Source organism: Eulemur rufifrons, chromosome 9 (genome assembly GCF_041146395.1).
Source record: "Eulemur rufifrons isolate Redbay chromosome 9, OSU_ERuf_1, whole genome shotgun sequence".
Lineage (NCBI taxonomy): Eukaryota > Metazoa > Chordata > Mammalia > Primates > Lemuridae > Eulemur > Eulemur rufifrons.
Window position 1 is genome coordinate 45,294,352 of NC_090991.1, and position 14,017 is coordinate 45,308,368.

General features: G+C 41.9%; 1 protein-coding gene across 3 annotated transcripts in view; it reads right to left on the reverse strand.

Annotated features, from left to right (window-relative positions):
- PRKCA (protein kinase C alpha) overlaps positions 1–13,497 on the reverse strand; it is a 379,706-nt gene extending 366,209 nt beyond the window's left edge. For 2 of the 3 annotated variants that reach the window (XM_069482789.1, XM_069482790.1), the window contains exons 1-2: positions 13,305–13,478; positions 10,346–10,377 (exon numbers count right to left, since the gene is read on the reverse strand). In XM_069482789.1, the coding sequence (XP_069338890.1) occupies positions 10,346–10,377; positions 13,305–13,477 (205 nt within the window). In that variant the 5' untranslated portion in view covers position 13,478. Of the gene's footprint in view, positions 1–10,345; positions 10,378–13,304 lie in introns of all 3 variants that reach the window. The other variant, XM_069482791.1, reaches the window with a different exon arrangement.
- Positions 13,498–14,017: the final 520 nt, after the last annotated feature.

A 14,017-nucleotide genomic window follows, 5' to 3' on the forward strand; every position in this document is an offset into this window, starting at 1 on the left:
TTTAAAGATGAGTAATCTCCCATTTGCACATTTTAAAATAATCCACTGAGGATGTATAGTTGTGTGCATTAATTCAACAAAAGAACAATTTAAGCTAATTTACGGCAATTTAACTTCAAGACAAATCTGAATAGAAGCTAATGGGAGCATAAGCGTGAGCTGAGCTTTCCTGAATCCCTGAGAGTTTTATTCCAATTGCCACAAACAGCACCAGAAATCATACTTTATTAGAAAATCTGAGGGAAGGAAAAACAAGAGATGAGTAAAAAGGATTAGGCTACTTATCTGTACAGTTTCACACACTAAAAAACTACTGCAATAGAAACAGACATTCACTAAACTGCCTGGTTTCAAATCACAGCTCTACCAGTCACCTGCCAGGTGACCTAAGGCAAGCTTCTCTTTCCAGCCTCCTCTCCTGCACAGCCCCCACGGAGTGGTGGTCCATCATACGTCCATGTCAGCATAGCAGCAGTATCATGTGAACTTGCATTTCTCAAATCTAAAGCCCAGAGGAAAACTGATCTTACACTCCAAACTAGGGTACCAGCACTCACACGGTGCCCTCTTACTTTCCTTACAAAGGTTTCGGATTAGGGCTAAAATGCATCAGCTTAAATTTAGCCCATGGGTTAGGAAGGAATAACTACTAATCATGAACCAGAAATTGAGTGAATAAATCAGTAGGCAGATTTGTAAAACAGAAAGTATTGCTGACATTAAATATATAAATGTTTTAATTCTCCTTTACTTTTTTCCTTATTAATGTATATGAGCAGATCTTATATAACCGAGTATATCTCACCTCCAGTCATACAATTTCCATGCAGTATGATCCTGGACCCCCAATGTGATGCCATCAATAGCAGCTTCTTCATGGTAGACAGATACTTGGAACAGTACCAAAGTAGCACACTTGCTAAAGAGTTATTTTCCCACACTTTAACACAATGTATCTTTCACATATACATACAATGCTTTAATCTCCTACACTTGCAACAGTTTTCTGAAAACAGGACATCACATGATGATAAAAACAAAAAGATACAAGAGGGAACAATGTATTTAGTGCACAAGAACCAATATGCGGAAAAGCATGAAGGATCCCCACACACATTTCTCCAATCTGTCCTTCCATTTGGGTATCAGTGCTGGCAACAATGTCTCAAATAGGATGGCCTCTCTCCCGGTCTAGACAGCTCCCTGAACATACGAGTCACTTTCATCCTTTTCTTTTGTTCATGCTATTTCCTTACGTAAAAATATCTTTAATCTTTCCAAAGGAAATTCTATGCATCCTACAATGCCTAAAGCAAAGGCTACCTCCTAACAAGTCCAAAAAACGTCTCCACATGCTACAACAACTCCTGTCTCATTCAAACTAGGATGTCATATATCGTGCACAAAAGAGTTAATATTATAGTTAGTTGTTTTCATGTATGTCTTCTGCGCTCGATTCTAAGCTCTCTGTCCCATACCCTGCAGCGTCTGGCATGATACAGACAGAATGGAGGTCCACATGCCTGGCATCATCGCCCACTGCAGGTTGGAAGCACGTAAGTGTTACTGAGTTGAACAACTCTTCATTAATACCTTCACAATCAAGTTAATAGTGTAACCCATGAGTGGAAAAACTTCAAGAGAACCGAGAGAGGCAGCAGAACACACGGCTTCACAGTATGGCCTCTGGACCCATACTGCCTGGGTTTGAATCCCAGCTCCACCATCTTCTAATTCTGTGACTGTGGACAGGTTACTAAACCTCTGTGCCTCAGTTTCCTCATCTGTAAAATGGGAACAACACTGCTTACCTTTTCAGATTTGCTGTGAGAATCAAGTTAGTTAATGAAAAATGCTTAGAACAGTGCCTAACAGTAAGCACTATATGGGTGTTCCTTATTAATCATAGTGTTTCAAGTACAGGAAAATCTGTACATTATAGACTTTGTGTACTATACATGAGCTACAATAAGAGTCATGGTCTTATCAACAGGATAACTGATGGTTATAAGAGTTAGATAATCTCTATAACAGAATTTTGCTCTAGAAGTCAGCTGTCAACTGGACTCCCTCTTACCCCATTCCTCAAACTTGAACAAGTTTATCCAGGTCAGATCTGAACTGATTTATAACACATCTTCATGTTTCATATTTATATCCTATTTATTTCCTAACTACCTAATGGAGTCACTCTGGATAAGATAGATGGATCTTGTACTTCTCAAAAAACCAAAAATAGAAATGTATAGATGCTGGGGGTGTGGGGAGAGAGACAGCAAGCAAAGGCATTAAAGATGAACTGCCTTTATGCTAATCTTACTCTGTGGACTTGCTCTTAAATAATTCTTGTCTTGTGCTGACAATTAATCAAATCATTCCCCTTCATTCCATTCTTGATAGAAATCTATTTCCAGAAACCATTTTCCCCGTTGTATAATTTAATAAAGAGTTTTTCTGAATGCCGTTATAGCAATTTCAACTAGATTTGATTGTTAATAAATACTGTGCCAACACTGAAATGTTCACGTCTTAGGTTAAAGTCTAGCATGAGGTTTCACGGTTTGGTAGAAAACAAGACCTGAAATGAAGAGTGTCATGGAAATTCTGAGAGACAGACGAGGACAGTGAAACCTCCATAATTCTATGTTACCAAGTACCAAGAAATGTTTCAGTGTTTCCCTTAATGGCATCATTCTTTCCTCTCCTAATATAAATCCAGGCTTCGTAAGTACCAAATAAAAAGTTTCCACTTGGCTCCGAAGAATGTTTTCTGCAGAACTGTCAGAATCTGAAGCCATGCTACACCCCACCAGCCTGGTTAAGTTCTTCAGCCCTGTCTCTAAAATGGGGATAAATATCCTGTACTTCATGGGGTGCCTCTGGAATGAAAGGATATAAAATGTGAAAGCTCCTAACTGTCTGGCATAGTGGAGCATTTACTACATATTAGTTTTTCTTTCAATTGAATAAAACCTTGACAGTGACTATAATTCAATCACAACCATTCTACCCCAGCGCTGCTACTGACATTCCCATACATTCCTCTGCACATCAAGGCATAAAAACCTTTCAGGTACAAGTAGTTTAAAAATAACAGAATCAGTGAAGTTGAGCTACTACTCCCTCTGGAGCATGACAATTTGGTTTCAGCTATTAGCAATCTCAAAGTAAAACAGAACGTCTAACTGACTGTACCAAACATGTGGTACTAAAAGCTGGTTTTAATTTTTCACCCTGTACCCAAGACATTTCCCACAGTAAGTGGTTTATTTCTACTGTATTAAATTTATTAGGTTTAGCATTATAGATAAATCATAGATACAAATTAGAATTTTCTGTTCTCTTTTGAATAAGTACACTTAGCTTCAGAAAGCACTTTTTCTTAAATCATCTAAAGACCTATCCTAGTTGACGTAACTTCGGATAAACTAGCTTTAAAAAAAATACAAGCAGTGGTCATGCAGAAGTCACCGTGATCTTTCTGGTTATGGACATTCATATCACATCTCTCCTAATGTTTATATAATCACATACCCAACAAATATTTACATAGTATCTTCTGGGCTCCAGGCACATGCATTAAACACTGAAGACACAAAGAGAAATAAGACTCAGTCCTTGCACTCAAGGCTGGCAGAGGACACAGAAATGCAGAGATGATACAGTGTGACGGTCCCATGATAGGGGGAACATCCAGAATGGCAGGAAGGCGGAGAAAGGCCAGAGATAAACCTTATACTGAGACTCATAGGTGAAACAGGTATCATCTGGGCAAAGGAAAGAACTGAAGAAAGAAAACACTTTTTGAGGCCGGGCGCGGTGGCTCACGCCTGTAATCCTAGCACTCTGGGAGGTCGAGGCGCGTGGATAGCTCGAGGTCAGGAGTTCAAGACCAGCCTGAGCAAGAGCGAGACCCCATCTCTACTAAAAATGGAAAGAAATTATATGGACAACTAAAATATATATAGAAAACATTAGCTGGGCATGGTGGCGCATGCCTGTAGTCCCAGCTACTCGGGAGGCTGAGGCAGGAGGATCGCTTAAGCCCAGGAGTTTGAGGTTGCTGTGAGCTAGGCTGACGCCATGGCACTCATTCTAGCCCGGGCAACAGAGCGAGACTGTGTCTCAAAAAAAAAAAACAAAAGAAAGAAAGAAAACACTTTTTGAGAAACTGCAACTTTTTCACAATGATCTTGAGGACGGGATAAAGGACAGCATCCTCAGGTAAGTCTGAAGAAGCAAGACAGGAGACAGTCTTCAAATGTCCTGCTAAGGAGCTGGAGTTCATCTTGATGGGGTAGTGATGAAATTTATGCTATGCTGAAAACAGAATATTCTGACTGTGTGTGAAAGAAAACAAATGAGCAAGTTAAGGGTTAATGTGTCTAAAAACTTAAATTTGAATCATACTATCTAGGAGAGTGGAATCCTCATCAGAGAGTAGGAAGTCACCATAAAATTTAAAGAAAAAGAAAAGAATCTGATTTAAGTATCAGATTCAACTGTAAAAGCAAACATTTATTATGCTTCTTTTACCTACTAGGAAGAAACACTCCATATGCGATAGCACCGACTTCTGGTGGGGGACTAGGTATGTGTGAATAAAATAATTAACAAAACACTTTCACTTGCTGTACTAAGCAAAGGAGTGGCAATTCAGGAAACCATTAGTGAGAAGTAATTTCTTAACAATATACAGCACCAAATGGGAATACCCAATGCTGATTTTAACCAAGCATCTCTACTTCTAACGACTACTAATGCATTTTTACGGAGAAAAAAAAAAAAAAAAAACTGTGGAAAAGTTCTAACTGCCCACGTCCACCATACTTTTCTCTGTATTTTAGGCATTATTGCCATTTCATCTGTAAAACTAAAATAATGCCTTGACCTGGCATTAGTGCGAAAACCTCTAGAGTTTCAAGTTAACGCTCACTCTTCTGTGGATCTTGTCTTTCTGGAATTGTAGATAACCCCAACAGTTCATCTATAGTTAACCTAAGCTTCCAATCTGGGGACAGGTAACCAATCAGAAACGGGGCACCAAGAAGCTAACCCGTCTTGAAGACCAAGGATGATGGGAAACCCTAGCACCAACTTTGAATACCAATGGGCAGCCAGACATCACAGTTTAAGCCAGAGTTTAAGAGGTGGCCAATCCAGTGCCTGGGAAGGACAGATACTCTGTTCAAGCTGGCCAGCCTCGTGATTTTGCCAAATTGGACCTTAGCCCCTTCTATCTCCTGGCACTTGGTGTCCATACTACTCAGCACTCAGAGCCCTTCGTCAAGTGAAGACAACTGCACATCCCTCTTCTGAAAGGCTGCCAATTCAATCCCTGTGGCCACCTTTCTGTTTAAGGGCCACCCTCCCTTAAGTTAATCTTTTTTCTGGAATCCCTCAGGCTCCTACAGCCAAGAGGAAACTCATTTTTTTCCTTCTTCCCTCAAACACCAACTTTTACTCTTACAAAAAGGAATGCAAACCAACACCAGGCTCACTTGAGCTGATGGAAATATCTACCCTGAAATAGGCCTTAAAAATGAAATGTCATCAGCAAAGGGGAAGAGAAGCTGATTTTTTAACCCTTAACTACTGAGAAATGCACAGCTTCGATTGGAGTCATAGGTGAAGTGCAATAGGTATGTTCTCAGTGCGGAAATGACAAGATTCAAAACCTCTTCACAGTGGCATTGAAAGCACAGAAACGTGAATTCATTCTCTGCAGATCCCTCAAAATCCAGTGATAATCATTCAAAGCCAACAGGCTCCTGTTGATCATGGTTATTGGCAGGAACTAATTCTCATGCTCTCTCTTTAGGGTATCTTAAAGAGCCTGAGTTAGTAGTACATTTTAATCTGTGAAGTTAAAAGAGAAAGAATAGACCAAAAAAAAAAAAAAATCAGGGAAAACAAGCGGAGGTTAGCCAGATGTAACAAACTATTAGGCACTTCAAATAAGCAGGTCACACTTTGAGAGGCTGTTTCTACCACTGTAACTAGAGAAGTGCAGGGTGTTGCTCAGTCTAAGGAGGGAGGGGGGGGAAAAAAAATCGAGTTGGCTCATTCCCTTTTCCAGTAGTGAAAGTAGCAGATAACACTGTTTCAGCTCCACTGCCCCAAAGAAGGAGAACATTTGAGCAGAACAGTGGATCTCTCTGTTCTATGATGCTTTTGGAAGCAGCCAGTGCAGGACAGAAACTACCAGCTGGAAACAGGCCTTCCAGACTGGAAACCACTTCCTCAATGTCCAGGGCACACAAATCTACTTCTCCCTTTCTTTTTCTCTGGAAAAAACAAAACAAAACAAACAAACAAAAAAAACCCCACAAACAAACACACACAAAACCGTAGGCAAGGCCTAGGTCTCATGGAGATGAAATGAACATTAAGGACATCAAGCAAAATACAATGTTAAACAGAAAACCGGAAGGCAAATCCAAGTTATGTATCAAGGATCATTTCAGAGCTGCAAAGGGTTACGCTTGTTTTTATCTCTAAGGACCTTAAGAGAAATATTTCACGTTTCCAGATCTACCATACACTTTTCTTTTTCTCCCTAGCATTTAAGGCCCTTGGTTTCATCATTTCAGACAGCAAATTCTCATTACAGGATCTTCCTGCATTACATGCCCTGGTAATATCAGTTTTTCAGGGCTATCCACCTATACTGCAGTATAAATAAGAATGGTAGAGAGTCCACAAAGGGAAAGTGGGAATAACCCAATAAATATCTCTCCAGAAAAGTTTCCTGTTTCCATTTGTGTTGTATCTTGGGGAAGGAAGGAAGAGGGAAATAATCTTAGTGTCTCACATGTCTGTAAAGTATGATGCTTTCTAAACGGCATAGCTTACAAACCCAGTCTTAAGGATAAAATTCACTTACTTCTTTAGTGTTCTAATACCTACTTATCACTAAGTAAAATGATCACAAATATTTTAGATCTAAATCTACGTTACTAACTACATAAATACGTGACACTTATTTGGAGCATATGCACCTCCAGTTTGAGGAAAGAAAAAAAATATCTGTAGCAAGTATATTTTATCTACCGACCAAAGCAACACACTACATACTAGTGGCTAGAACACGCTGCTTCATACGGTGAGAAAACTCTGATGTATGAAGAATACAGAAAGCAGTTTCTAATTCCAGCTGCCATTTCCAGAAGGTGTGTTGCCAAAGGCACAGATGAGAACGAGTTATTCTCCTGAATGACACTATCAAACAGAGCCAAGAGGAAAAAACAAAGAGAACATTAAAAGAAAACTTAAATATTCTAAAATGGTCAGATGTTAAGGGAAAGATAAATTTTCAGGAGAGAACCAAAATAGGAAACACTGGGTAACTATATTTGTGGAATTAAAAGCACTATCCTAAGCTAACATATCCTTCTTAATTAAGTTACAACAAACAAGAAGATATAATGGATTAGCATTTGCCTACCAGAAGGCAAATGCAGATGATACACACTAAACAAAATGTAACAAGCAGACAGTATGTTACAAAAAGAATTATACTACTTGTAAAGGTTTCTGTGAATTAAAATTTGTAAATGCACTAGGGTAATTCATTATTTGAAAAGCTCTGAGGTTAAATTCTTCACAAAAGCAAATAACTGTATAAAGCACATAGTCACTTCTCTCATTTGTCTGGTTTGTAAATCCTGAATTTCAAATATTAGGTAAAGTAAGGCAAATCACAGAAAAAATACAAATGGCTAAAACACCTAGGAGATGGCAATTGAAAAGAGGCCCTTTTTCACCTCCCAGATTAGTAAAAAATATAAAAGATTTACATTATCCAATATCTTCACTAGTAAGACTGAAGAGAAAGGAGAACTTTCATATGTTAATACTGAAAATGTGAATTGGAACCCTTGTGGAGAGCAACTTAGCAGTACTCAGTTAAAATTTAAAATGTACACACTTACTTCTAAGTATCTATTGTAGAAATACTTATACTAGTGCTCGAGGATGCTGTCAGCAGAGGTATTTGTACTAGTAAGAACTTAGTAACGGGCCGGGCGCGGTGGCTCACGCCTGTAATCCTAGCACTCTGGGAGGCCGAGGTGGGCGGATCATTTGAGCTCAGGAGTTCGAGACCAGCCTGAGCAAGAGCGAGACCCCATCTCTACTAAAAATAGAAAGAAATTATATGGACAACTAAAAATATATATAGAAAAAATTAGCCGGGCATGGTGGCGCATGCCTGTAGTCCCAGCTACTCGGGAGGCTGAGACAGGAGGATCGCTTGAGTTCAGGAGTTTGAGGTTGCTGTGAGCTAGGCTGACGCCACGGCACTCACTCTAGCCTGAGCAACAGAGTGAGACTCTGTCTCAAAAAAAAAAAAAAAAAAAAAAAAAAAAAGAACTTAGTAACAATTAAAATACCCATCAATAGGAGAATGGGTGAATAAACTGGATACATCCACATATACAGCCACTAAATCAAATAAGGTAGAACAGACGTTTTGACATGGAAGGGTATCTATCACACACTGCTAAGAGGAAAAAAGCAAGTTGCAGAATGATACAAAATTTTGATCTTTTTAAAAACCATGTGTGAGTGAATGGATATCTTAAACAGAAGTTATCCACAGGGATGGGAAGAGAGAAGGGTATACAATTCACTTTTTATTTTATACAGTTTAAAATTTTTTGAGTTTCACTTTTATATTAATAGTGTAGGTAAAAGGGAGTTATGATGATGTGAAACTATTAATCTGCTAATCCACTAAAAGTTCAAGAGATGCTTTCTGGGAAAAACCAGGCAGAACCCCCTTGTAACTTAATAATATGGCCACTCTACTATGATTATTCCAACAAAACATGCTCAGATGAGCAGGGGTAAGAGGGACCTATCCTATTGTGAATTATTTCTGTGCAGAAAATGAAAGTTTTAAAATAACATTCACTTTCTCCTGGACAATATCGAGAAAGTACAGTAAATAATATTTCTTACAAGTTTTTACAGGTCCCCACTCAAACCAAAAACATTAACAAAAATCACAGATATGAATCACGTTGACCCAGAATCTTACATCTTTAAACTTTCTAACATGGTGTTCAAGCCTAGACCCATATCTCACCCACAAAGTTCAGACCCACAACCTCGAGAACTAGAAGGAGCTGTATCTTCTTTTCATCTTTTATAGAGATCAGTGCAACAGGCCTTTCTCTCTATTCTTTTTAAAAGGAATAGCCCTTGACTTCCAAATGTAACTCTCAAAATCATTTATTCAATAAGGGTTTTAAGCACATCTTGAAGTAAAAAAGGTAGAGTATTAATGAATAATCATACCATAAAATACTCCCATCTGAAATATGTTTAGAAAATGTTGATAAGAAATAAGTTCACAAATTTGAAGTTTTTAAAAGGTAATCAACTTACCAGCATAATTACAAAGTTGTAAAAAAAAAATAAGTACACATAGTGTCTTTCTCTCCAATGTGCTTAATATTAAGCAGTGTTAGGATAATATTTTCCAGGTTAGAATGTACTTTCCATTTACCCTAATAATAAACCTATGCCCAGATGGGAAATGTAACCAGAACTATATAAACACAATATAGATGAGCAAAAGAGCAAGACAAGTGAGCTAATGAACCTATGATGCCTTCACAAGCTATAAAGTGTTTAGAAAAAAAAAAGTTGAACAAATGGAATGGAAAGTATGAAAAGTTAGATATTTGATGTGTATGAAATGCAACTAGAGGACAGAGAGGGAAACTAATGGATTTCTTTCTGGATGCGCAATGCCTACTATTCCATGTGTTGTCAGATATCGAAGCTAAAGGAAAAACTGTGCCACACTGTCATATTGTAGCAATCAGTTATCAAATCATTGACATAACTTTCAAATGTGCAAACTTTGTTCTAGATGACAATTGGTAATCTAAACAAAACAAAAAGATATTACTAGGATGAGACAGGCCTAAAATTAGTTGCAATGAGTCCAACCCAATACATAGGTGAAAGGGATGAACAAAAACAAAGGAAGAACCAGAAAGAAAAGCCACATGAATACAAAGTAATTCCATTTTTTTCTCAACACCCACACAAAGACAGCAGTTTCTGACAAGAATGTTCTTGGCAAAAAATAAAATTACAGGAAGGTTTTTTTTTTCTTTTTTCAATGAGAAAAAGGCAGCTCTATATGCACATTAGTAGGCAATACCATATGATTTTTTTTAAAGGCCCAAATTTACAGCCCTCATATTTTGAAAATACTATCTAAATAACATTTTTTGGATCACGAAGAAAAGATGACTGGAAACAGTCTTCCTGTTTGGAATGCTCATGGCATGTCATACTTGAAATAAAATCCGACACGGCAGCTTACCTTGGCACTGGAAGCCTTGTTTCCCAAACCCCCTGAAAAACAGAAAGAACAAAACATCTTAACATATTGTGTTGGATATCATATCTTAAGCAAGTTATGTGACAAAGTACTCTACAGAGTTAAAGGTTTGTACATGAAACCCAATGATTTGATAGGAAAAACCTGCCTAAGTATCTAGCCAGATTACAGCGTAAATTCAACTTTGAAAATACCTATTTTGCTTATAAAAAAAAAATCACTGAACTATTTCAATGTATCAAGCTTCTTTCCATTTTTAGCACTATGTTCAGGATACTTAAATTTCAAGACAAGAACTTGACTGTATATTCAAAGTTGTCGGCTACAATATTCAAGTAACAAAAAGGAGCTTATAGTTAAAATAAAGAAAGTGGCTTAATTTTGTTCCTAAAGACCAATTGGTGATTGTTTTTTCTCCCTAAAGACAAAAAGTGCCTTATTTGTTATGAATTTCCTTAAAATATTATGTGTCTAGAAATTGCCAAACAGCACCACTCTTAACATTTAATTTTGGCTTAAGGAACTAGATTTTATGAAATATCATTCCCATTGTTTGCCTTTGAGATTATCATGATCTAATTTTTATTGAGAACCAATAGAGTTCAAAGCACATACAGAGGCTATTTTGTTCTTGTAAATGACTTTAGAGAACTTACTCTGTAAGCAGAGAACCCTGACGTGGACATTCAATTGCAAATATTGTTCCGCTAGAATGAACTGCATTAAAATTTTCTCAAAAAGGTTGACAGTCATAATCTCTACCTTTACATAGAATTTATAAATTTACAAAGTACTTTACATACCTTTATAATTAGAGTCATTCACCCTCCCAAAACCATACCTAAATCCAAACATTTAGCTTTAAAATATCAGTGCTTTAATACTGAAATAAATTTGCAAATCAAGGACCCATAGAAACAATACATGAGAGAAGAGTGAAAAATTAAAGCTACTGCAAGACAATCCTGGTGGATGTTTTCCTGGGACTTCCAAGCGGTTGCTTTACAATTAAGCAGAGAAAGGCTGCAGGGATACTCAGAGCACAGGGAGAGGGAAACCTTCATTTTCCACTTCACAATACCCCTGATGACCTGAGTGCCTCATCAGCTCACCAGGGGCTGATCCTTCAGAGCAACTGATAGTGGAAAGACATCAGCCTGAGTGTGCTGCAAGTCCCTTTTCTAACTCACCTACTTCCTGCAAAAGTAATCAGCTGTCCCTTCCCTTTTAACAGAATCTTACAGCTGATAATGGATGCTGAAGACCTCCCCTAAACCAAATGCAATATCCTCTTCTCCTTGCCCTGAGGCTCCAAAAACTCATTTTTAAACAGCCTCATCTAAGATTACCTACTCCTTAGAGCACAATTGCTTCATACACTGACTACACAGTGGATATCATTCACAGAGGTGGCTGTGCTGTTCATAAGTGTATTTTGGGGAGGAGGTCTAAAAAGGAAAGGAAAAATTAAACACCTCATTAGCACCATGTTCGTGGGACTTGCCCCTTTGAGATGTTTTTTCCCCAGAAGTGATAGATTCAGAAAGAGCCATCCCCAAGATGTTTTACCCTACTGTCCCAACATATGTGTGCCACATAGCTGGCTGGAGGCAGAGTGCACTCTGTGGCATTGTCACCCTGTGCAACTCCCCAGCCTAAGAGAGGCGGGAGCTAAGGAACCCTAGCCACAGCTCTGGCTTGGAAGGACCTTCCTACACCCACAAACAAGAGGCAGAAGAGTCAGGGTGTCTGGCAACCTAAGAGAGAAGACTGCTGCTGCTACTCAAACTGGAGGACCTGGAGTTCCTTTAGTTCCAGCTTTCTAAACTTTTTTTTTTTTTTTTTTTTTTTTTTTTTTTTTTTGGAGGGGAAGAACAGTGGGAGGGGTGCTTCTCCGATCTTTCGAGAATCAGGTGAAAGCTATAATTGTCTCACGGGGCGGGGTGGGGGGGAGACACAAACAATTTCACCTGGTTTTACAGGTTTCAGAGACTCCTGAAACCCTTCATCAATTCCCCACAAACCTCAGACGCCCCCCCTCCCCAGTTAAGAAGGCCTGCGTTCATTAGAAATTACCTAAACTCTGACACCTTTAGCCATTACGGTATTTTTCTTAAATAAGGCCTCTGTCCTCATCGACGGGGTTACAGGTCTAGTCTCGTGTTTACAGGGTCTATTTTAAATGACTCCCTCTGCCCTTCTGCCACTTGCCTGCCCTGTCTTAATCCCTCCTCCCCCCCACTGCAAGCTTTCAACAGTTTGTTGCCTTCTCTCTCCCCCTCTCTCTCCTCACCCAGAAAAGTCAAAGTCTTTCCATGCCCAGTAGATAGCGGCTACAGTAGGCAGGGACCCAAGGATCCAGCGGAGCCCCAGCCCGCTGCGAAACACAAACACACACACACCCGCCGCAAGCGCCCAGCCTGGCTTTCCAACAACTCGGACCGCGCGCAGCGCAGCCGCCGCCGCTCCCCCGTTACTCCCGGGCGTGTTTCTCCGGGGAACTCTGCCCCTCTCGACACTTTTTCTTTCCCTTTTGCTCGCACTCGGGCAAACTCCGCTGACTACACGAGGGCGGTGCGCCCGGGGAGGCGAGGGGCCCCGGCCCGTGGAGCGGATCCCTGTCACTGCTGGGCCGGGCCGGCCTCCCTCCTGAGGCAGGGGGTGTGTGGCGGGGCGGCGACTTCCCCCGGAGTCCTGCCCGCGTGTGTGTCAGTGGCCCGGGCGCGCGCGTGTCATTCCGGGAGAGAGTTCGGACTCCCGCCGGCTCCAAGTTCTCCGAGTGAGTCAGCCCCGGAGTGGACGCGCCTGGACTAGGGGGACCCGAGCGCGGATCGCCAGGGAAACGGGACCTCGGACTCGGGAAGAACTGGTCCCCGGCCCCGGGCGCCGAGAGAGAGGTCCGGGGGTGCCAGTCCGAAAGCCCGGCCCCGCGCGCACCTACCAGATGAAGTCGGTGCAGTGGCTGCAGAAGGTGGGCTGCTTGAAGAAACGGGCGATGAATTTGTGGTTTTTCACCTCGTGCACGTTCTTCTGCCTCAGCGCCCCTTTGCGGGCGAAGCGGTTGGCCACGTCCTGAGACGCCGTGGAGTCGTTGGCCGGGAAAACGTCAGCCATGGTCCCCCCAACCACCTCTTGCCTCCGCCGGGGAGGGCCGGGGTGGGCGGGGGCGGGCGGGGGAAGGGCAGCAGGGCCGCCGGCGACCCCGGGCGGGGGGCGCGGGCTGGCGGCCGCGATCGCTGCAGGGAGGCGCGGCGGCGGCGGCCGGGGAGAGTCGGGCCGGCGCGGCAGGGAACGGAGCTGGAGCGGGAGCGGGAGCGGGAGCCGGAGCCGGAGCCGATTGCTCGCTCGCTAGCCCCACGCTCACTGACAGCCCGGCGCCCGGCGCTCGCGCTTCCTACTCGCGGCGGCAGAGGCGTCCCGGAGCGGCGCCGCCCACCGCGCATGCCCCGAGCGCAGGGCCGCGCGTGCCCGACTGGCGGCGCGCGGGGCGGGCGCGCGCGGGCCGCGGTGGTGGCGCTTCGCTGCGCTGCGCGGAGCGGGCAGACTCAGGGCTGGAGGAGTCGGCGCCTCCGCGTTTTCGGAGCAGCCGGGAAAGGAGAGGCGGCGGCCGCCCGGGGAGGGCCGGCCCGAGCGAGGGAGCGGAGGAGGAAGCCG